Source organism: Dermacentor variabilis, unplaced genomic scaffold (assembly GCF_050947875.1).
Source record: "Dermacentor variabilis isolate Ectoservices unplaced genomic scaffold, ASM5094787v1 scaffold_14, whole genome shotgun sequence".
NCBI lineage: Eukaryota > Metazoa > Arthropoda > Arachnida > Ixodida > Ixodidae > Dermacentor > Dermacentor variabilis.
In genome coordinates this window covers 3,223,407-3,247,779 of record NW_027460302.1, presented here as the reverse complement: position 1 = coordinate 3,247,779, position 24,373 = coordinate 3,223,407, and the positions used below count along the sequence as shown (strand labels likewise).

The window sequence follows — 24,373 nt, the reverse complement described above, 5'->3', positions numbered from 1 at the left end:
GTATTCAAATAGATGCAAAATGCAAAAACGTTTTTCCGGGACAACCCCTGGACCAATTTTAATGAAATTTGTTGCATTTGAGAAAATGAAATTCTAGCGACTGTTGGAAGCAGAATTTCAATTTAGGGCCTGAATTTCGTTATAAAACTTTTCGAAAATTTGAAAGTATGAAAAAAAAAAATAGAAGCACGAAGTTTATAAATTTATAGCTCTGCATCAAGAACAGATATCGTGGTTCTGTAAACGGCATCCACTATATCAATGAAAGGGGACAAATTTGATATGCCATTCTATATCTTACATGAATATGTTAAATCGTATACAAGAGTTCTGCATAAAGCTGGATTTCCATATTAGTAAGTTTTTTGAGATTCATGTGTAACACATCAATTTTGCCTGCTTTAGATGCACTATTAGATGCAATTCACATAATTGTGATATCATTTTTCATTGCTGAGTTACAGAGTTGTAAACTTGATAGTTTTGTTTTCTGAAGGTTTGCAATTTTTGCCGATTTCTAATAAAACATTGACAACCTAAATCGAAAATTCGAAACCAACAGTCACTAGACCAAGTTTTTCCTTTAAATGCAACAAACCTCACCAAATTTGGTGCAGTGGTTGCCGAGAAAAATGAATTCTCCTTTTACATGTATTTAGATAGGAGCATCCGAGCTAAAGCTCCCTCTTAAAGGGTTAAGCTTGGCTTCTATTACTCTTAGGTAGCCGTCTCCCGAGTGAATTTCATTTCGTTACCACTCGGACTGCTGTATGATTCAATTGAGAATATAAAAAATTTTAAATACGAATTTTCTATTGCACCGAATGCACTAAAAATTTTGTCAGCTTGCAGTGTGTAGCGTATGGTTTAACATGCAATGCATAATTCAAGCTCAAAAATATAGTGTCATGGCCACTTTCAAGGGGGCACACTGCTGTTGAAATAATGTTCATCTTCTTCATTAATATTAATGAAACTTTCCAGTCTTATTAACATTATTGTGCTGATTTGAAATATGTAATTAGTTTTATTGTAGGCCAATTAGTTTCTACAATAATTAACATTTCACTTCCATTGTTTAAGGCCACAATAGAAAATAAATGGCACAATAAAAATTATTTATAAGTAATGTTTAGATAGCGTAAAGAGTAAGGAATGAAAGATAGGAAGCACAATTATTATTGGACCCTTAATAGATATTTTACAGCCCATTGCATGCAAGCCCACAAAATGTGGCAACCATGTGGCAGAAATTGTAGCAAAATAATTAATTACCAAAGTGAAAACAAAAAAATGTCCTTGCTATACTACATTGTTGTGATCTGCGGTGAGGTATTGCTGGATGACGCCATTGAGGAGGCTTTGCCTCGTGCCGACACCGCTGCAACATAGGACGAGGACAACGACGACGCCACAGATGCCATGCCTGTGCCTACCACGTTCGCCGAGGTGCTACGGCACATAGACGGCATCCGGAACTTCATCTGTTCACGTGACACCGCAGAGGACTTCCTTTTGGACGTTTCCGAACTCGAGCAAAAGCTCTTGGTTCATGGATCAAAAAGGTCCAAAAGAAACTTACCGTCATTTTTTAAAAGTTTGTGCCGGCTGGCGAGAATGCGGCAGTGGGCAGTGGAGTGCCGTAAAGGTTCGTTTGTATAAAACAGGATTGGTACCTGTACTGTAGCATTAATTCTTATCGTATTTACTTTTTTGGTAATTTGGGTTTCCCAGCCCTGCAGAATATGTTAGTAGTTTACATTGAAGTTTCTCGTAAATCTGTCGTGCGAAATAAGTAGTATTTTTATAGGCATAATCTATGTTCGGATTTTATGACGGTCGCATTTTACGACGCTTTTTCGTGGTCCTGAGAAAGTCGTATAATCAGGGTTCCAATATAATTAAGAACGCAAAATTCTTCCACTGATGTAGACATTAGGCACATGTATAAGCTCGTAACAGAATCTGGAATGCACCAACACAAACCCGTGTATGCACGAGGGGCACAGGAATAGGCATCGTCACATCGTCTGCGGTCCAAAGTAAACCTACGCGCGGGGATAAAATGGAATGGTTAGCTTTCCTGCTGCGTTATTGCCGATGTGGCATGAGCTTCCACGACGCAGTGACTTATCTCCGCCACGATCTTGTCAGCTCGTCTGAACCTTGGGATAATTGCCTCTTTCTTGCTGTAGGAAGCAGACGGCTCGCACTTGACTTTTCATAGACCCATGTTCGGTTTAACACTTCTTATTTTTTAGAGAGGGTCGATTTGCCGCTTGTTCGCAATACGATGAACAAAGAAATGGCATATCAGCCGTTTCCGAAGCGACCCGCAGCTAGGCCTAGCAGATGAGCTCGTCTGCTAAGCAACAGCCAATCAGAAGGTGCCTCTCAGGATGCTGGCCCAGTGAGCCAATTGGAGGGCCGCATGCATCGCGAGTTTCAGCAGACCGGCTTCTAATTGTTTAACGTTTGCACTTTTTCTATGCAGCATTCAGTGGCAAGGATGTGGGGAAATGAAAGGCGGAACTGTGAGCTTTCGAACGATAACAAGATGGCGTTGCTGAGTGGCGGGAAAGACGAGAAATAGCTCCGTGAACTCCAGTGTTTCTGTGCGATGTTGTGGTCGTTTCTCGCCATCCGTGCTGACAAAATAATTTTTTTCTGACACTTAGGGTGCGTTTTTGGGCAAATCGTTTTGATACGGTGTAGATTGGGCATTACAGATGCGGAAACAAGTACATGTAGTTCCCAAAAATCGACTTTTTTCGCGATTTTCGGTTTTTCAGACTCGTGTCCCCCTTAACGATTGCAGGAGTCGGCTTTTAAGCTTTACTTGCCACAATCAGCTTCCGTCCTTGGGACGACTAGTCTTTGGTGACCCTGTACTGAAGGATGTTTACACGAATGACCGAGTACATGTTTAGAAGCATGATCCCTACAAATGGTAGCCCTTCCCCCGTAGATATTAACAGTGCTGCACAAGTTATCGGCATCTTAGTGCTCATGTACAACATAGCATGGGCATTATGAATTTTGCAATATGAAGCTTGACACCTCAACTGCATCTCTGATGGCCGTGCATGGCACCCACCTGTTCTCTGTCCATGCGGCTGATCATGTCATCCAGCTTCGTCTTGCCCTGCGTCAGCTCGTCGTGAGTGCGCTTCAGTACGTCCATCTCCGCCTGCAGCACAACGCGCCAAGAGTTCTGCTTTGTCATCAGCCCATTTCACGTACACTGCAAGACCTCTGCGAGTGGTCTCCAAGACCCCGTGCACGGCAGGCCTGCCAGTGCCATGATGGCAGTAGTCCATTCCCTTTCTAATAGACCACCAGCTGCATCCACCATTCATCATGTGATGTGCTGAACTCCATTTCTTCTTTGATACATTATCAATTAGAATGTCTCAGTATAGAGGAACCTCCATGCGAAATTTCATGTTTGTCATTAGAGTTGAAAGCAACGAAACACTTGCAGAAGTAGCCAATTTTTATACTGAATCTGACAAAAAAAAAGGGGGGGGGGTAGCTTTACCACTCGCCAAAAGTGACGCATGACTTAAGACTGCAGCTCCTAAGCATGACCTCCAAAATAAGGCAGAGCCCGTGACTGCTCGCGTCCTCGTGAAAAAACTCAGAGGCAACATGCTTGGACTTATAGCTGCAAAACTGAGCATTTCGTCGGATAAAAAGTTTTTTTCTTCAACGACAACATTTTAAGCTAGTTGTCTTTCAGCAGGTGCCCCATGACATGTAGATAAGAAAAATAGCGGCAACTAAAAATTGATTTGCTGGTGATATTTTGGTCTCCAAGACGGGTCCCCCTCTTAAATACAAGTCTAAGCTGGACACCTAGCAGAAAAAATAAAAAAACAAAAATAATAATAAATAAAGCTGCTGAAGATTGCTGGATCCTGTCCACGCAGCAAGCCAGAACATACAAGGGTGGTCAATGCCAGCGATGGTGCCTGGCTTGAGTCGTCAGGCACAATGGGTGGCAACTTCCAACTGCGAAGTTCCAAGATTACAACAACCACAACAAACTCTTTTATTATTTCTATAAAACCTAATACATTCATCAGGCCTGCCAATGCCACATTGGGCTCGACTGTATGCAGAAAGCCTACAGTTGGGTAGAACTTTAGAAGAAAAGGGAGGCCCCGCCCAGATGACTGAAGTGCAAAACCGTGCTTCGAAAACGCATAATTCTCGATATAAAAAAAAACTTCTTCATTTTGATCACTGGTTTAGTAGAGTTCCCGTGATTGGAATGCTACAGCACATGCCGAATCGTTAAAGAAAAATAACCCTATGCATTCTGCAACACCGTTCTTTGTATGCTTTTTAGCTTTGTTGCAAGGGACAGAAGAAAAAAGAGCAGCTCTGCATGGCTTTTGTGCTGGTTTACATGTACACGCCACATTCACTACTTGTTTTCTGAGCTTCAAATGAATCAGTTGCTATTTAACAAGTACTTAGAAAAAAACACTGCATTTATCAAAAGCATTACAAACCTGGGGCAAGAAGACGATTGAGGCAGAAAAGGTACAAAATTGCTTCATTCATCATTTTAAATAAGTACTCTTGGTTTGAAATGGCATAAAATTTGTATATTTTTGGTTTTTATGTTTTTACAAACTTATTTTGAAGAATGTGATAGTTTTCTTTTTCGTTCCTTCTCAATTTTATTTTGTTCTTCTTTCCCCCCTTTTTTTTACAGCGACACAGTACAACATACCTGCAGCTATCAGTAAGCACCAGACTGTGGCAAACTTTCCTCATCGTAGCTTCCCTTTGGAGCAAAACAAAACACCATGGAACAAACATGCAGCATGTTTGTTTGTAGCGGTGCGCCGCCGTGGGACCCTGTTTGTGGATGAAGCGTAGCGCAGTGTCAGCGATGCTCGCTGCAATCCTTCGTCGCAGGATTACCACTCAGAATAAACGCATGCGGCACAAATGTGCATCGTAAGCAATAATATTTCAAGCATGATAGACCACCACAAACAGTTTGGGAATTCACTCTGACCAGGGGCAGACGCACACAGCTGATGCGACTCAAGCTAGTTCGAAGTGTGCGCGTCCATCTTCTCCAGCCGTCCGGCTCGTGACGTCAGTCTAGAGTGCTCAGTGCGAGAGAGCTCAGTGCTCACCTTTTGCCAATTGTTGTGTCTCTGCTGTTTGCACTATTGTGCCGACTAGCTTTGTATTGGTTCTGAACGACATGGAAGCCCTGACCTGAGCTCCAGAGAGGGCCTCCTTGAGACGGGCCTTGACCTTCTCCTCGACGGCCGTGAGCAGAGAGGCCCGGATGTGCTCCTGGGTGATGGTGCCGGTCTGGGAGACACTGGCCGCACCAACAGACGTGCTTGTCTGCAGCATCAAAAAGGAACATCTGTTGTCAGAAAGTGCATCAACCCAAGGTGACAGCATACAACCAAGCGTTGGGAAAATTGGATCATTGCATTCACTGTGTTTAAATGGCACGACATACAACAGACACAAGAGCATGGGACTCAACAACAGAGTTTGATCCGAGTTGGTTGGTAAATGATCACTGTAGTTGAGAGTTCCACGGAATACTGGTATGGTCAGGTAAAAATTATTGTTAGGAGATTGCTATGGTCAATGACCTCCTCCATTCCTAACAGTAAATGTCTACCGTAGCATACAGCCTAACATTATGGACAGGACGGGTCCACATTATTTCTTTTGCCAGTGCCCAGTTTACTGCACCACAATTACAGTGGAACCACGATTATACCACTTTCTTGGGAGCACGAAAAAGCATTATAAAATGTGGGCGTCCTAAAATCCAAACATAAATTATGCCTATAAATATACTACTTATTTCGCACGACAGATTTAGGAGGAACTTCAATGTAAACTACTAACATACTCTGCAGGGTTTGGAAACCCAAATTACCAAAAAAGTAAATGCGACGACAATTAATGCTACAGTAGAGGTACCAATCTTGTTTTATACAAACGAACCTTTACGGCACTCCACTGCCCACTGCCGCGATTTCCATCAGCCGGCGTGAACTTTAAAAAATTTTTGTAAGTTTCTCTTGGATCTTGTTTGATCCGTGAATCAAGAGCTTTTGCTCAAGTTGGGCAACGTCCAAAAGGAGGTCCTCTGTGGCATCACATGAACAGATTAAGTTCCGGATGCCGTCTATGTGCCGTAGCACCTCGGTGAACGTGGTAGGCACAGGCACGGCATCTGTGGCATCATCGTTGTCCTCGTCCAATCTCGCAGCGGTATCGGCACTCACGGCATCGGTATCGGATGGCGTCATCCAGCAACACCTCGCCGCAGATCGCAACGTTGTTGTCGCAACGATCTGCTGCAGGGAAACTGGAAGGAGGGAAACGATTCCGCAAAGCGACGAGCGGAGAAGCCACCGAGAAGAGAGGGAGAAAGTGATTGTGGAGAAGAAAAGGCGTTATTTCAGCACAGCGGGCGTCGCGAGTGGCTGGTGGGGGGGGAAGAAATGCTTCCCCAATGCGATAAGAGGCGACGCCACCGAGAAGAGAGGTAGAAAGTGATTGTGGAGAAGAAAAGGCGCTATATTTCAGCACAGCGGGTGTAGCGAGCGGCTGGTGGGGGGGAGAGAAATGCTTCCCCAATGCGATGAGAGGCGACACCACCGAGAAGAGAGGTAGAAAGTGATTGTGGAGAAGAAAAGGCATGTTATATGATGTCCCGCGCTTTGCGAGGGTCGTATAACACGAGTCAGACATAAAATTGCGTGGGATAACCGGGGTTTTTAATGCATTGCTTCTATGGGGACTTCGCTGGGAATGCGCTAATCTGTTGTAAAAGCCGGGTCGTCGCAAAAACGGGGGATGTATAACCGGTATTCCACTGTATATTTCCATATGTGCAATAACTAGCGCAACAATGTTTCTAATAAAGGCATCATACTGCCTCCTGTCTGTCCTGTTCCTAAATGAGGATGTGTGACTACTCGAATATTTGATTTCGAATTTAATAGGTGAGTGCTTGAATAATTCAATTTGTAAATTGAATATCTAATATTCAATTTTTTGAATATTGGTACTTTGGTGAGTGACCCAGCCGTGTTCGGTTCCCCGATGCGTGCAGCGTTTCTACGGCGTGCAATCTTTACTGGTATAAGGTTCGACCACGTTGATCAGACCGATTGAAAAGATTAACACTCCGCAAACAGGGGGAACAACAAAAGCAGCGCTTGTGGAAAGCATGGAAGTATGTGTGAAGACTCAGCCAATTAGCTACCGGAAGGCAAGCTGGTTGTAATGGATACGCATGGTCAGTGTTCACGCAAGCAGATTCGCACAGTTGGGAGCTTTCTGCCCACATTCGAGCACACAGACCAACCTGGCACACATGCTCACGGTAGTTGCCGGCTGGTCAACCGTGGTCCCGAACACTGCTTCAACGGCCGTCAATCTAACCTAGACCCGTGATCTTCAAACCAATCACTGATGAGCCACTGGTACGAACACGGGAGCAACAAGCTTTCCACAACAGTTTGCTGGCTGCCATCACACATCAGTCGGCAGCAAATTTTTGGCACGGCCATACCATTGGCTACACTGTCTAGCCTGTTAGGCCTAATGAGAACTTCGTTGTTGGGTGTTGGTGATTAAAGTTACGATTACCGAATCAATGCAAATCTATTCACAGTGGTTGCACAACCCTCAGAAAGCTAACAAACCGCCTCGCCAATGAAAGCAAGTGCACGGAATGACCGTTACATGTTCACAGCCACCACCTTTGGTAAATATGGTGGCCGCTGGTGGTGATCGCAGTCGATGCTGCAGCGCTGATGACCACGCGGAGCTGTGCTAAGTGACACAATGCGCATTCCCCACTTTTGTCTATCGTGCAGATTGGCCAGATTCATTCTTTCTCGCTACTCCTATAACATAACTGTTTCAGCCTTAAAATCCCGGTTGTGTATTTCCCCGCCTGTCTTTATTTATTTTTTAGCTTCTTCCATTCACAGCCCACAGGTTACCAAATCCATCATCCCAGCTCATCGCTTCTACTGCCACACGCATCTTAATGCTGTGTATCCACCACTCGCCCATTCCACTACGTATCAACATTATTTTTTTCTACACAAAGCCCGTCAATGGAATACCCTTCCTCTTGACATCACCCTCATCACTGCATTTCTCGTTTCAAAGCTGCCATCAAATACCATCTTTCAAGTCACACTTGACATAAAAATTGTAACAGCACCAACCCATGCAACCACAAAGTAACGAGGACGAGACACTTGTTACTTTGTGGATGCATGGGTTGGCGCTGTTACAATTTTTATGCCATGTATGCACCAACTCGCCCAGAGAGAAGTTTTAATCAAGTCACACTACCTAACCTGACATGCCGCTTTTCAATATGTGCCCACTCCTCATGTAATGTCCCGTTTAGGGACCTTTTGGGGTATAATAAATAAATAAATAACGAGTAGACGATTACCACAGAAACCACCTGGCACGAAGATGGAAAATTGTTCTGTTTTCTGGAAGAAAACTGGAAACCAAAACTTTCTAGGAAATAGAAGATTCCCATTAAACACACACCAGTGTGGTCCACTACTAAACTGAAAACTCAGTTGGCAATTAGGATGAATTTGACATTTCTTCAGCTTCCAAGGGGAAAAGAGCACTCCAATTATATTTGACAGACATATTCCATCAACAGAAAACACTTTCGAGACCTTCGTATATGAACTGAGTTGTTATCAGCGCTGGCATACTAACTAGGTGTCGCAGCTTGGCTTATTGTCAGTCGCTAAGTTTGCAACCCACAACGCAACAAGGGTGAACCATGGTGCTTGCAGTAAGAAAGATCGAGACCAACACTGGCCGTGGAGCTGTTGTCAACACGGAGCAAGCTGTAACACAAGCAGACGACACTTGCTGTGTGCCGGAAGTCTCGAGTGTAGTGATAAATTGTCCTTGTGCATTCTTTTTCCGTTACTTTCTTTTCTATAGAAACAAATGAACCAACATTCGAAATATTATGAACATTTGTTCACCATAAGGTTGGAAAAATTATTGATGACGCGCCCTGAGCAGCCAATTGGGCAGCTTGCCCTACTGCCATCATATGATCACTTGGAGTTGCCGAATGAGGGGTGGTTGAAAACTCACCCTAGTGGGTTGCTGCAATGGGTAGCGATGTAGATTTTTAAAACCTTATAATAAATTACACGCTTTACGTGGAGCACTTAGACGCATCAATTAATGATCAGAAGAGCCTACCCTAACGACTGAGAACATTTGTACAATATCGTCAAAATCGTTTCAGAGTCCCTTTAAAACATAAAAATAGGTTTTGTGAATTTTATAAGATATGGGCAAAAAACAAATAATGGTAGTTTATCTATGAATTCAACCATTAAAGGCCAACTGCAATGAAATTTAACTTGGGCCAAATTGACTTAGCATATACTCTCAAAGTTTTCTAGGCAAAGCCGCAGGGCTGGTAATCATCTAATTTTGTTATTAGCAGCTACTAAATAGCGCCTATGTAGACGACGCATCTACCTGGCGGCAAAGCGGTAGTGATGCGGATGTGGTGAATATTGAAGAACCATGCGCAACAGTTGATCTCTCAGTTGCACCTAGGCAGCCAGGCTCATTGCTCACTCATCATTTGCGAATTGACGAGCGCCCCTCTCGGTGTGCGTTCTCCCTGTTGTGCTTGTGACCTGAGTTGTTGTAAGAAAGCCGATGCGTTGCGTGGCTGCCGGGTGCTCGAGTACGTACTTGAGCACGAGCAATGGTTGTGCAGTACACGACGCTGAGTAGAGGAAGGCCAAACACATCTTTCCTGTTCCAGCTTTCACAGCAAAAGCGTCCGTCGCGACACAGCAGGCAAGTGGGACGCACATCAGCCAAAGCGCACAAAGCATGTAAACTGCAGTCCAGGAGGCAGCACAAGCTACATCTCAACAGCACAGTCGCTTACCCATGAAGATCTGCTTGGCAAAGGCTTTCTTGGGGTGACTATAATATGCTGCGATGGTGCAAGAAAACCAAAGGTAATGTTGAAAGGTAAGTTTTACTCAAGGGTGACATTCTCCAGTGATCATTTCTGGTAGCACATCATCTTCCAGGATATTTTGTGCGTATCTACATGAGACGCGTCGAAGTAGACGAACGAAATCTTTTCTGACATAGCGCCAGAAATGAGCAGGAACCGCATGCTGCATTTGTCACAAAGGACGACGAGACACGGCGGCAAGCCATGTAGGAACGCAATGCTGCCACAGTGAAATGGGTGAATATTTATCACGGCTGCAGTCCGCCCTGTCGGTACGCGAGTTTATGCACACTTAACACCGAGCCCCTCTAGCCCGGCCAAGTCAAGCCAGAGCTACTTATTATCCTTTACGACAGATGGCAGCAGATGCCCAATCGGTAGACGAGCCTGGCACTTCCAGCATGTAAGGCAGCAGCCGGTGAAGTCTTGACACGTCATGCCGGAGACGTTAAAATCGCTAAAATTTTACCCTGCTCTTTAAACGTGACGCGCAGCAGCGTGGCAATCACTTGTTGACTTAGCGCTGGCGGACAAGTGCTCGGCGAGCGTGCGTTTCTTTGTTTGCTGAAGGTGCAAACGCAACACACTCGCTTCAGTGAACCCAAACAGCATGCTGCTGGTTAGCCAAGCTAGCGTGCCATGCAATCTGTTCCCACTGCTCTGGCGTGCGATAGGACCCGTTCTATTCCTGCGGCACGTGTGGATCGTGTGCGTGTTAAGCCGGACCATGCTGCACCTTTAGCTCGGCCACCCCAATGCACTCTTCTTCGAGCGAAGACAGAACGCATCGAGGCCCTGCTGTTGAACGTAGACAACCAGGTAGAGAAAACCGGCTCAACTCGGAGAATACTTCAAATTAAGAAAAATATCGTGGGTGCACTACGGCGTTGCCACAGCGCACGAAGTAGCTAACAAAGTATACTAACCCTGTGGCTAGCATACGTAGGGGACCTGTTCACTGACACACCGGAACGGAATACAAGCAAGGAAAGCAGACAGCATGCACGCTGGTTCTCCACATTCTCCACTGTATGCCACTTCTACCGTACAATAATGGCGTCATTTTTTTTTTTCAGTTTTGGTATGAGAAACAGATTTTTGCGAGCTATTTGTGACTATAGCGTGCTCACTATAGCGTGCTCACTTACAGTGCTGGCTGGCGGGTATGGGTATCCTGTGTTAGCTGTGGTGGGGCCTGACGTTGGGTAGGGTGGGTACGGTGCTGCCCCAGATGCCACCGAGGGGAAGATGGGGTACGTGGGCATACCGCCTCCGCCCACCGTGTTCGCCGAGGCTGATGCAGCGCCACTGGCTGGTGATGCTGGGCAGTAAACGACAGAAAAAAAAAGCTGTTTGCAAGGCTTCCTTCCTCAATCAGGGTGCACAAATGCCATACAGCTAAGACCACCTGCAACATGATCGCTTACGGTGGAGGGCCTGATATGACGAGGGGCTTTCCAGACCCCCATTTACGCTCACACAGAGCTCAACGAACTGCTTATGGTGCAGCTGTGTTAGAAAAAAATGCCAGTTATAATGCGGCAAGAAGAAAATGCCACAGACAGGCCAGGCAGCGAAAGGGAGAGCAATGAAGGCAGTGTGCAGGAGCAGGACGTGCAGAGTGAACAAGCAAAAAAGCAGAAAAGAAAATACTACCACCACTGGCGATGATTTTCAATGGAAGCAAATAGCTGAACGCTTCAAGAAAGCTTTCCGCTTTATTAAAGGAATGGTGCGTTTGATGGTGTATATTTGTTGCAGAGACTATTTAGGTAGGGCTTGTTGTTTTACTGCATAATGCCAGAGAGAACAGAGCTGTTATTTGTAGTGGTAGTATAGGTAGACAGCATGTGCATGCCATTAATGGTCGGCATTTGCCAATGAACACAGCCTGCCACTTGGTTGCATGATTTCATTTAAATTATGCCACAGGACGTAACTCGTCAATAAAAAGAAAGAAAAAAAAATGTTCATGTACTTAGCACCAGTGTATTCATACCGGTGGTGAAAGAAGTCAAACCCTAACCACAAGAATGGCCAAAAGAGTAAAAAAAAACGCATCCGCTGTGTTAAGGGAAGAGTGGGCCAGCCATGGTGGCAGAACACTGTACAAGTCCTGTGATATGAGTCACTTTGCATAAGTGGAAGCTATGGACATGTGGGTGCTGCGTAGGCGATTGAGAAACCTCTGCATTTCTGCTCCTGTTCGCCGAGATCATGCACGGTCAATCTTGTGGGCTACGCTAAACACACTAAACATGTGCAAGGCCGTTCCATGGCTTTTCAGTTTGTGCATGCAAAGTAAATGCTTAGAGCGCAGCTCTTAAGCACCCATTCCTGCTTTGCGCGTCGGCGTCCTCGACGTGACCGAGCGAACGAGCACCGTGAAAGATGAAAGAGCAAATGCGAAGTGCAGCGGGGGATGAAAGACAGCGAAGAGAGAGAGAGAGAGGAGGAAAGTTCAGAAGAGGGTGCAGCGGAACCATGAAGTGTAAAGTGGAGGAGGAGGGTACGGTGAAAGCATGAGAAGGAAAGGTTATTGCCGTGCAAGACGAGCTCTGCGGCGACGACTGCTACGAGATGGTGCCAGAGTAGCGCACTGTCGTCTGTTCACCAATGACGCCATCGATAAGGCATGCGGCGAGCATGTCCACCAATACCATATATGGAAACAAAGCGGCACTTGAGCGGGGGTTTGTCTGCGACGGCTGCTGTGAATTGCACCTATGGGTCACCCATGCACTGCCTCTGGCGATCTCCCAATTAGCAAAGCAGTCGCACCACACTATGCTCCGTTTGCAATGTGCAGACGAGATGGATTGCCCGCACCTGCTACGCTACTCACAGCGCTCTTTTCCTAATATGAACCGTGTACCTATGTAATCATAAAACGATATGCTGACACACAATATAAAAACACATATAGAACTGTGCTCAAAATTTCGCATCAGGGAGTATCGTAATCGTTGGTGAATTTTTTTTTTCTGGCTTCGTTCGCTTCATGCAAAGACAGTCAGTAAAAGTCGATCGTCAAGTGTTAAACTTTTAACATTGGTAGACCTCAAAGGACACAAACACCCTGGTCGCATGCTTCGACTGTTGGATACGTCTGTTTGCTTGGTCTAAGTGTTTTACACTTGTGCAGGCTTTGAAAACTTTTTCTTAATGTTGTCCCACTTATACTGCAGATATTTGCAACTCTGGTGGTGATTGTTATAAGAAGTTCATGCTGTAATAACACATCACTGCTGATTTGAGACTGCTCCTGTTCATAACCCTCCCCACAGAAAAAAAAAGTGCACACAGTTTATGCAAGTTTTAGTGCTGACAGACACAAAGACAAGAAGGGGCAAAGAACACATGAAGCAATACTTTGAGTAGTGTTTCATATGTCTATGAAAAATTTCACTACAAATAACCAACTTGCCTAAATCACCATACTGGCTATGCAAGTATTGTATTTTCCAGTCTATAAGTCACACCTTTGTATAAGTCGCACCCCCCACAACACGGTAGTTTTTCTGGAAAAAAAAACAAAGCTTATATAAGTTGCATTGGTGTATAAGACACACCTGTTCATTTGGTAAGTGATTTCAAAAAGTATGGTGATGCTTCACTACGTGAATGCGGGTCACATGCAAAGCGTATTGGTGCCATTCCTACAGAATTGCGATAGCAATGATATGGAGACTCCAGGTGCATTTCTGCTGCCGTGGTCCATATAAAGTCCAAGGGCGATAACACTGTTCCCGTGCGCCATATGCTGTATGTGCGACTGAAAGCATGCGATGGTGAGCCAAATCCTGCACAAGGGAAGAAAGCCGGAAAGCAGCGTGGAAGTGAAGGTACTCTGGTAGCAACTGCGTAGTTTGTGCAGCGGCGCGTGCTTTATCTGGAAAGCAATCTGCAGATGCGACGACTTCAGAGTTGGTCGACTCGTGGTGGTCGGCCTGTCGCCGCTCGCATTGCGGCTCTATCCTTATTGCACAGCGCTTGGCAACTAAATCATGAGAAGAACCTGATACCTCCATAGTGTGCACACAACCTGTAGCAACTGCTAGAGGAGGTCAACCCAGCATTCTTCGTGTGGCAATAAAATGCAATCCGATTTTGAAGACAGTTCTTTGCGAAAAAAAAAAAAAAAAAAACCAAGCACAACAACATATAAGTCGCACCATTATATCAGACGCACCGATGAATAATTCAGAAGAAAAAAAGGAATGCAGCTTATAAACATGGAAATACGGTAATTGCACTGATGTCGCAGTGGTAAATGACCTTTCGGCACGAATGTTGGTGCAGTGTCAAGAGTACACCTGTACATCATATGGTTTCAATTTTAACTGCAATAGCCATCAAATATAGCAGATTTTTGTGAACTTAAACTGCACCAGAAGCGAGGAGCCGAGGTAGAAAAAGACGGGATGAACTCGGAACGTGTTCGTCCTGTCTTCTACCTCGGTGTCTGATCCCTGGCGCAATTTAAGTTCAGAAAAGACGTCTTACCAACTAACCTCCCAACACACTCTCCTTAAGTATAGCAGAGCAGGCTTTATGCATATCAATGCTGCAATCCGGGTTAACAAGTGTTAAATCAGTTTAACTAGAAAACTAGCAAAGCGGCTTTTATGCTTCTCTGGCACAGGCTTTTTTTCCGCTATGATGTTTTGGAACAGGATGGCGCAAAGAACCACTCTCGGCTCAATTGGCACAGCTGCTCCAACATTGACATCATTATGTCGCTAGACGCCATACAAGAAAGTACTCGCCATGTGTTTTGCGAAACTTCCATACACGCTGTGATGCTTGCTACTTGACTCAGTGAGAGGCCCAAATCAGAAGACTTGAAGGAGGTGGCTCTGATAGCTAGACAAAGCTGCAAATGACGTTTCTGACACTATAAAGAGCTGTACTGGCGGTGACAATGACATGAAAAACTGCATAGCTGACACCAGGGAAACAATAACAGACAGTTTTAGTGTAGGTTATAGCACCAAACGCAAGGAGTTAGCGTTGAACGCCTCACACTGTGCATACATTGTACGTAAACGGGGCTGGGGTTCTTACGACGTAAGCTATTACTGTTAGTTAGTACTAGTTATTAGTGACTTAGTGTTCAACGCTAATACTTGCAAGGGGAGCCTTATGTAGGGCGCCCATCGAAGTGAGAGCCGGCCGCTTCGGATCCATCGAGCCATCAGCCTGCACTGCTTGGCTCATTCGTTCCTCACTAATGCTCGTACTTGCTTTAGACTTGTGCAATGACACTTCGACAGCGGCACACTGGTGCCAAACGGGCGCCGTTTTCAAGACGTGTTCTTCATTGGCGGCCAAGTAGATTTAATGAGACAGTTTGCCCGTGTCTGCTGTGGCTGCATCGAGATGTTGCCACAGCCAGTATCTAGTTTTTCATTCATTCATTCATTCACCCGTTTCAAAGGATATGGCCACAAGTCAAGCCAAGACGTGTCACGTTTTCTGCTGCAAAACAAAGTGAAGCACGGTCGATGCTTTGGGCATGATGCACGCGTGCTTCACGACCGAAGATGACATCAACTTCCTAGGTGTTCGTCTTAAGGGGGGACGCGGCAATTGAAGTGGTCAACATGGTCAAAATTTTCAATTTTCCTATTTATTTCTTTTTCGTGATTCCCGGACCTTCTTTTGCCTCGTGGTGAACTATTATAACAAAATACGGGGTAGAAATCGAGAAAACAGCACTTTCCTAGAGTGCTGTCATCAAAAATTGCAAAAAAATCGGGCTTCGAAAGGCATTGTCGCACCGCAGATAGCTTGACTATCCGATGACCCAGTGCTGCCATCTTGGTATCATCGTAAAGAGGAGAGATCGGAACTCAAGATAGCTGCAGAGCCGTATTTTTCCCCCGAAAAATAAAACCAGCATACACGAGCGAAAAAGAGGTAAAAGAGGCATCGTGATTGGGCGCAGTAGTCACGCGAGGAACATGGAGTGCTCCTATTGGCTGTTGTACATTTGAATTGCCCGTGAAACACACTCACGCACATTGGCGCAGCAGCGCCTTGCACATTCCGTTCATTGTGCTTGACCATCGTGGCAGCCAAACTACCCTAACGGGCGTGTTCCGTGATGAGCCCCAAAGGAAGCAAGTTCCGAATGGCCCACGCATATGGAAAATGACGAAAGGCGTGGAACAGAAGACGAAAACTACCCGCAGAAGCGGATGCCGCCACCCGTGTCGACGAGATGCGACCGGCGCACGTCGGTGATCGGGGAAGCGCGTCTGCGTGCAGTGCTGATGACTTGACCACGTGTGCTGGTGATGACGTGACCGTGGGCCGTGTTGACGACGCAACAGCATGCTGTGGTGATGACGCGACCATGGGCTGTGTTGATGACGTGACTGTGGGCTGTGTTGACTATGCGACCGCGTGCACTGGTGACAACGTGACCGTGGGCTGTGGTGACGACACACCCGCGTGCGGTGGTGAAGGCGCACCTGCGCGTGATCGTGACGGCAATGTGACATTGGCTTGAGCAGATGTCGCATCAAATATTCAGCTGCGGATTTCAGCTCCAATTTTAACGAATGAAGAGATTGCGAAACGAACGGAGACAAGAGCGGACGTTTGGATGCGCTGTCATCTACCTTTGCAACAAAGAGGAAATTTCAGCTTTTGAAAGAAGGAGAGTGCGCCGACGACGTGGTTCCCGAGTCATCATTTTTCATAGTATATACAGCACTCTTAAACAAGCTGCTCTCTGCAGCAAGCTGCAATTAGTTCGGGAAAACACCAATTCGTGTCGAAACTGGGCCACGTCTTGGGCTTGCGACCAAAATGGAACTGTTGTGTGATGACTGTGGGGTGATAATGATAAGCAAAAGGTGGTCATCCCCAAGATGTGCTGGCACTCAGAAGATCAACCCTTTTGAAGTGAATGTTCGTCCGCTGAGAGCTGTGCAGTCAGTAGGCAAAAAGCAAGCCACATTGAATGACGTTTTTTTCCACATGGACATTTCCCATCGAGGACTGCAAGGCTGCACCGTAAGCATAGTCATCCTGCCACTGCCTCAGCAGCCATGACAATAGAGTCCGAAAGTGCACAGAAGGTGCGCGAGATCTATAGGGAACTTGGATGCGCCCCACGTTGATGTGATCTCTGATGGCAGTTGGATGACAAGGTGACATTGGTGTTGGCTCTGTTATTGAACTATATTCTGGCCTTGTCTTGGACCACTGTGTCCCCTCCAATCATTGCCATGGTCGTTCCCTTGGCCCCAAGCCTGGAGATAGTATTTATTCAGAGTGGCATGAAGAACACCGACCACAATGCCAAAAAAATACCCGAGGCAAGTGCAGGGCAAATGAAAATAATTGCGGCAAAAACCATGTTTCAGCGGTCTCTTCAGAAACACCAGCTCCATTACACAAATGTCCTTTGTGATGGGGATAGCCGCACTTATACTGCCCTCAGTGAGGAGAAGGTGTATGGTTTCATACCCACACACAAACAAGAGTGTGTGAATCACGTGAACAAAGAATGGGAACTGCTTTGCACAACCTTGTTGAGAAAAACAAGAGCAAGGACCGTGAGCTCGGTAAGAGTGGAAAGGGCCGCCTAACGCAGAATTTAATTAAGAAACTCACAAATTATTATGGCTTAGCCATAAAAAGTAACCCAAATGATGTGCCTGCTATGGAAAAGGCCATCATGGCTACTTTTCACCATATAACATTGACCAATGACGAGCCGCATCATCAGCACTGTCCCACTGGCATGAACTCTTGGTGCAAGTTTAATTCTGCGGTGGCCTCAGGTCAACCAGCCCCTGCACACAAGCTGCAGCTTCCTGCACATGTCCGAGCTGCACTCCTGCCTATATATAAGCGACTATCTGCAAGAGAACTCCTTGAAAGATGCCAGCAAGGCAGAACACAGAACACCATCGAGTCGCTGAACAATGTCATTTCGTCACTCCAATAAAAAAATCAGTTTGCTTCACTCCTGGGTGTTGAAAGTGCTGTGGCAAATGCAGTTTGCCGTTTCAATGCTGGCTGTGAAAGAGCACTGCAAACAATCACGTCGCAACTGGGATACAGTCCAGAATCGTGTTCACTGCGGCAGGCTGCTGAAAAGGATGCACGATGTATCAAAAAGGCAACGAAGGCATGTGAAACTGCTGTAATGAAGCGAAAAATTACCTCAAAATGCAGAGAAAATGTGTTCTCACTGGCCAAGGACTGCATTTCAGATGGGTTTTAGGTGCTAATAGTAAATATTTTGACGTTTCCAGCAAATAGAACTTTGAGCTCCGTTTTCTCACTTTTCATTTTTTTGTGCAGTTGCTTTCAGTCATCCCAGTGATATTTCACACCGAATGAATGTCTGAATGAATGAATAAATGTCTTTTGCACTTAGATCGTGAAACATCGATGAGTGCAATAAAGCTGTCCCCCCCTCCCCCATTTTCATCTGCACCTCATAAAAAAATTTATAACGGATTTTTGGAAAGGTTGTTAGTAAGACAATATGCACAGAAAAGTTAAAAAAAAAAGCTTTTGTGCTTATTTTGGCATTTAAAAAATAAACCAATAGCTTTATTGCACATAATTGACTTTCTTGAACATGCTGCCATGTGAATCTTGACAAACTTATGTGTAATTAATTAATTAATTTGGGGCATGACGATTAGAGGATGTCAAGTGTTCTAACTCAAGAACTATAATAGGTAGCTCAAAACTGATTTCAGTTATAATATCCGCATAACAAATCACACCTGCATGCCAAATTTTGTCAATTTATTCCTATAAATAAAAAAAAATTCATTGCCACATCCCCCCTTAATTGAGTCCACTCAAACGGACATTGAGATGGTGTCGTATATGTTTGAGTTAACGTTTCACTTCGTTCCGCTATTTTAAAGGATTATTTTGTGCTGCGCAGTGCAGCCTATCTTAGTGGCATTAGTGTTGCGTCGCACGCTAATGCTAACGCAAGTGTCTTGCGTTATAAACTAAACTATAACTAAACTAAACTATAAACTAAGGTAGTGACTACAGTGACGGGGCCCGGTACTTTAACACCTGCACTACAGTGACGGGGCCCGGCACTTTAACAACAACACTGTAGCGACGGGGCCGTTACTATAACAATGTCGGCATTGGGGGCGAGGACTTACGGAGTCGCCATCTGTCGGAAGAGCCTCACTTGCGTAGTCTGAGGGATAATGCAGCGCGCTCCGCATAGGCTTAGCTACCGGCGCTAAATAAACATACTACGCGGGAGCTCTCCTGGACATTTTTGCAAGTACTCTCGAAATGACAGAAGCACCTTACCTTTAAAATAATAATCTTGGACAAACAGAAGGCACAGAATTGTTTACAGAGTCTATCTCTTTACCTATACGTACGGTAGGCTGGGACACTTCGCGTGGTTGCCGCGGCCGATTCCCGCAAACTGGTTTCTTGCATTAAAGGTAGCAATCGCTGAGAGAAAACTATGTGAAATAAGTTCTTATAGTGGGCTGTCTGTGTAACCAAACGGAGCATCACAGAATGAAGCTTCAATGCCGCGATCGCACGGGTTTGCGGTGACCGACTGCGCATCTGCATGCATGTCCGTGCACAATATGTTTCACTTTCGCTGTGAGAGCATTTTCGCACCATGCCATGAGCTTTATGCCGCAGTATATGAGCATTTGACCGTACGCAAGCAACCATTGTTGCATGTAAACTATCAGAGCTGTTCAAAAATAATTTCGTTATAGCTAGGGACTTCGACGTCTATATGGCGACTTGTGCTGTGCTGTCGCGATGATTCAGTGTTTTCTTTTTCTTTTCTTCTAAAATCTTCGAAGCTTCAATATCATTATTTCTCAAGTAGCATCACACTGGATGCTTATCGATCTTCTAAGCGAGCAATTACCCACTGCTTCCTTTTCTTAATCCAGTGCAGTATTCATTGTCTGGTGCTACACAAGCATCAACATGCGCCATGCCTTTTTTTTAATGCGCTTTGTACCGTTTCCTTTCCCTTCCAGTAAACTTTCTTTCTTTCTTTATTATCATCATCATAGGTGTTACAGTGCATACGCAAAAGACTGCTGGACCCAATAGCCGCATGCTAGTGGATGGGTCTGGATGCGAAATATAATAAACATTTGGTACAAGCATAGGGGGATCAATGCAGAGGATGAATGCAACACATTAGCAAATTAAAAACAGGGAAAAAAATAATTTTTTTACAGCATGCATAAAAATTATCACCAGTTACATAAATTATCAAACCGCGAAGAAGAGAACACCAAGCAAGAATTCAGGCACCAAATCAGTGGTTTATAGCTAATAAATGTGATTGTCGTGCTTTGCCTAATTTTTGTGCTTTTTTTGGAGGGTACGTTGTTCCATGTCTCCAAAGGCTATCAGGGGACACAAGATTGGTGAAAAAGAAATTAAGTCGCCCCTGAGAATGTTCCTTCAGCAGTTCTGGACGACAGAGTTGAGATAGGTGAAATTTGGAACTATTTCACCGATGATGGGTGGGCCGCACTCACTGCAACAATTACTCAGAAGCGTAATCATAGTTCGTGGACATGTAGTGCAGGTCGACAAAGGGTTCATGATAACGCCATTGGGTGTGACGCGTGCCTGAAGTGGCTGCACTTTAAATGTGTGTCTGTCACATCTGCGCCAAAAAGTAAGGTGTGGTTTTGTCGGACTTGTGTGAAATTTTCGATATTATGCAAAGTTTTCTCAATATGGGCGTGTTCAGATTACGCTAATCAAAGTCCCATTACCATTTTCTTGCTTTCTGTAGAATTTTTATATGTGGTGGGCGAATATGTTGACACAAAGGAATAACCCTTAGCTCGAAATGCTCTAGTTTACTTGGGAAAATGTTTTATATGAGAAGAAATGGAGCATGCTATTTTTTCGATTTCCCAAAGTTCCAAGTCTGGGGCCCTCCTGCATGCACATTTTTTTTGTCATGCTTGAGTATTTTCTGATGTAGGCCTAAAAACTTGTTTGTTTCAAACACTATTTCTTTTGTTGTCTTCTTATTCTGGGAAAAATTCCTAAACATTTCTCCACGAGCTACGTGCTACGAAGAATACACTTCTCAGCCCAACCTTCATGCAAGATGTATCGAGATTCAATCACTGATCGCTGAGAAAATATTCATGTGCAACAAAAATGTATCGTGTATGCAGGAGGGCCCCAAACATGGAACATAGCGAAATTGCGAAAACGCCATTCTCCACGTTTTGTCATACACGATCGCGGTCATGGGACCTCGATTACCGTTCTTATATCACCATGTCCATATATACGTTCGTATTTTTGTCACATGTCAATGTGGTTAAAGAGCCGGACCCCGCCTCTGTAGTGTAGATGTTAAAGTGCCGGGCCCCGTCGCTGTAGTGCACATGTTAAAGTACCGGGCCCCGTCACTGTAGTCACTACCATAAACTAAAGCTCTCTAATGATGATGATACAGGGCTGACAATTAGGGTGCATTTGCACCACCGACTGGAAGAGGTTGCTCGACCAGCCGTCACTGCATGATCAAGGAGAGATTTGATGTTCATACCGGCAAGCGCTACTTCTCTATCGCCACACTGAAATGCCTCACGATTGATGCCATTTGTGTCTGCACACATTGTCATCATCACGTAAAATAGGTGTCAGCATGTAAACATCCACTCCTCCTGTGCTGCTGATTGGTTCAGTAACTCTGCAACTGCAGTCGCGTGATCGAAAAACTGAGCAGCGAGCTAATGACCCAAAACAGCTCTTTTTCGACAAAAGCGATTATTTGTGACCGTGCGGTTGGTTGTGTGACCTCTGCGAGTTGACAGCATGAATGAGCCCATACGGCAAAAACACTGCCCAGGAAGCACAATAACCGGTAGTGTTCCTGCTTGATGAAGCTGATAATGCCCAAAATACTTTTTTTTCAACATCAGAGAAATGAGGAAATTTTGAGCAATTTTCAGGTGAAATGTCAGCTTTTGCAAGAGCACTCACGTTTGCACAGCATATGCAAGGAATTGCTCCATTGCTTAGAATTAGATAATGGAATGAAATTTAATTAATTTGACACTCTATAATTTAAAGAATCACATAATTCAGACTTGTTATCTGGTCCTGGCAATGGCATCAAACTTAAATTAACTATGACATACAGCAAACTCTCTTTAACTGGAACTCTGATATCTCGAAATTCTGGTTAAGTATAAATTTTTTTAGCCTTGGTGCCAGCCCATGTGTTCTTTGCGACAAAAATTTTTGTGTCTGACTCTCGAAATCTTGACTTCAAACATACAAGACAAAAAAGGCAGCGTGGCCAGATCACTTGCACTCATTTTTCCCCCGGCAATGGTAGCTCGCCAGCTGAACCAGACGCTGGGCCGTGAGTGAGCCCCGCTTGTCTTTCCTCCTATCAAGCACAGCTTCTCACTGCCATTTCAACATGGCCTCACACATGCAGCTGAAGTTTTCTTTTTTCTTCTCCTTTAGGACGCTGTGAGTGATGCATCAATGTGGTCACAGCGTATCAATCTTGACCTTGAGCAAGATGATTCTCACTTTTGAGCAGGCACAATCAACCCACGCACTGTGCCACCAGGCAGCCACCATGTGAGCCCAGTGTGTCACTGCGATCGTTGGTCTGGTACGGACGCTCACTTCCTGCTCTCCGAACGATGAGGCCCGACCATTGCGCTCATCCATAGTTCAGTTTGAAGTGAAATTGTCCGGAATTCGTTAGAATGCAGGAAGTGGTAGCAACAGCTTTTGGTTGTGTAAGCCCAATTATGCTCGAATGACTGGCTTCAAATATTGCCTTATGATCAATCGTCTTGACTATTAGCTAACCGAGAACAACGTAAAAGCGGGAGCCAACGTTTTGACAAAGTAGAATTGTCTTCTTCAAAGCGACATATCACCTGTATGTACTGTAGGCAATGTTTAAAAGACATTACCTATATTAAAAACCATAAATATATAACTAAGACCTGTTATCTCCTCTATACACATACCAACACTTATTCAATTATAAGGAGGTCAAGATTATCAGGCGAGGATGCTGTTGGGGGTCCTGGGAAAATTAACAAGTATGAACACTAATAAAACGCGATATAAAGTAGCTGATGGATTATTCAGACTTGGCGGGGAATGCTTGAAATATTGAGTACAGTAAAACCTTGTTACCTCATATTTCACGGAACTGAAAAAAATGTCTGAATTAAGCGAATGTTGAATTATTGAGGGTATCGAGAAAACAACAACTGCTTACTACATCAACATGCTTTTATTTACTGAATGACTGAGCAAATACTGCTTTTATTTTGCTCAATGGCAGGGCAAAAGCTGCAATTCTCTGCTTTGCACCGAGTAAAAACAAAACTACTGCTTGCCGCAACCGCTGCAGATCACCATCGAAGTAATCATGGATGGCAACTACACAGTTTAAAGGCGCGTAGCCGACGTGGTGTTATGCGCAGCAGTAAACGCAAGAATAAAGGCATTAAAGGCACAAGTAGGGACAAAGCATTCCAGTGTTACTGTCACTCCCATACGATTTCTGCTGATGACTATGGCCACGTAGACTCCGCCGCTTCGTTTCGGTTGAACGCTAACCCCGTTTTTGCTCTTTTGCGTAACAGGTTTGCAGAGCTCCGCGTTCGCCGAGCTACGAGAGTTGTCCAAATTAACCGACGTACTGTCAAATACGTCCAGATTAACAAGAATTTGATTGCATTTAATGCACATGCCTGTCGGGATCTGAGGACGAGTCCGAATTATCTGATTGGACTAGCCTTTACTGCAGTTGGAAACATCCAGAATAATCAGAACAATTGATGTGGGTTATATGCCAATTTGTAGCAGCATGAATTTCACTCTATGATGTGGCTTTACGGCAGCGCATGCCACGCTGCCGTGAAGCCAAACTACAAGCTGAAATTTGTTATAACCCGTACCCTGCCTTTGGCATCAAATTTTTCTAGCTATCCGTACGACACTGCATTACCTGCCAAGGTTTATTAGTTGCTACAATTTATGCAGCCATCTAAAACCTGAAAGCCAGAAATGTGGCGCTGCTGCTGCCATATTGAAACGGTAATTAGCCTCGCATATAAGGTGGGAGATGACTTTGTGTCTAAGGCTTCCAGGAAAAAACCTCACCTTAATTCAAACAAGTATGGTATCTGGAAAAATGCAAGAACACATTAGTCATGATACATCTAAATAAAATAACAACGTACTACAAGGCTAGCATTAAATACCCTATTCAAGGACATTAGTTACACAAGAGGGCAAACAAATTTTTATGTG

The 24,373-nt window shown here is 44.7% G+C and overlaps 1 protein-coding gene across 1 annotated transcript in view; it reads right to left on the bottom strand.

Annotated features, from left to right (window-relative positions):
- TSG101 (tumor susceptibility gene 101) overlaps positions 1 to 24,373 on the bottom strand; it is a 100,945-nt gene that overhangs the window by 43,375 nt on the left and 33,197 nt on the right. Inside the window, exons 7-9 of the mRNA XM_075677878.1 lie at positions 11,203 to 11,375; positions 5,245 to 5,379; positions 3,098 to 3,190 (exon numbers count right to left, since the gene is read on the bottom strand). Coding sequence (XP_075533993.1) covers positions 3,098 to 3,190; positions 5,245 to 5,379; positions 11,203 to 11,375 — 401 coding nt within the window. The remainder of the gene's footprint in view (positions 1 to 3,097; positions 3,191 to 5,244; positions 5,380 to 11,202; positions 11,376 to 24,373) is intronic.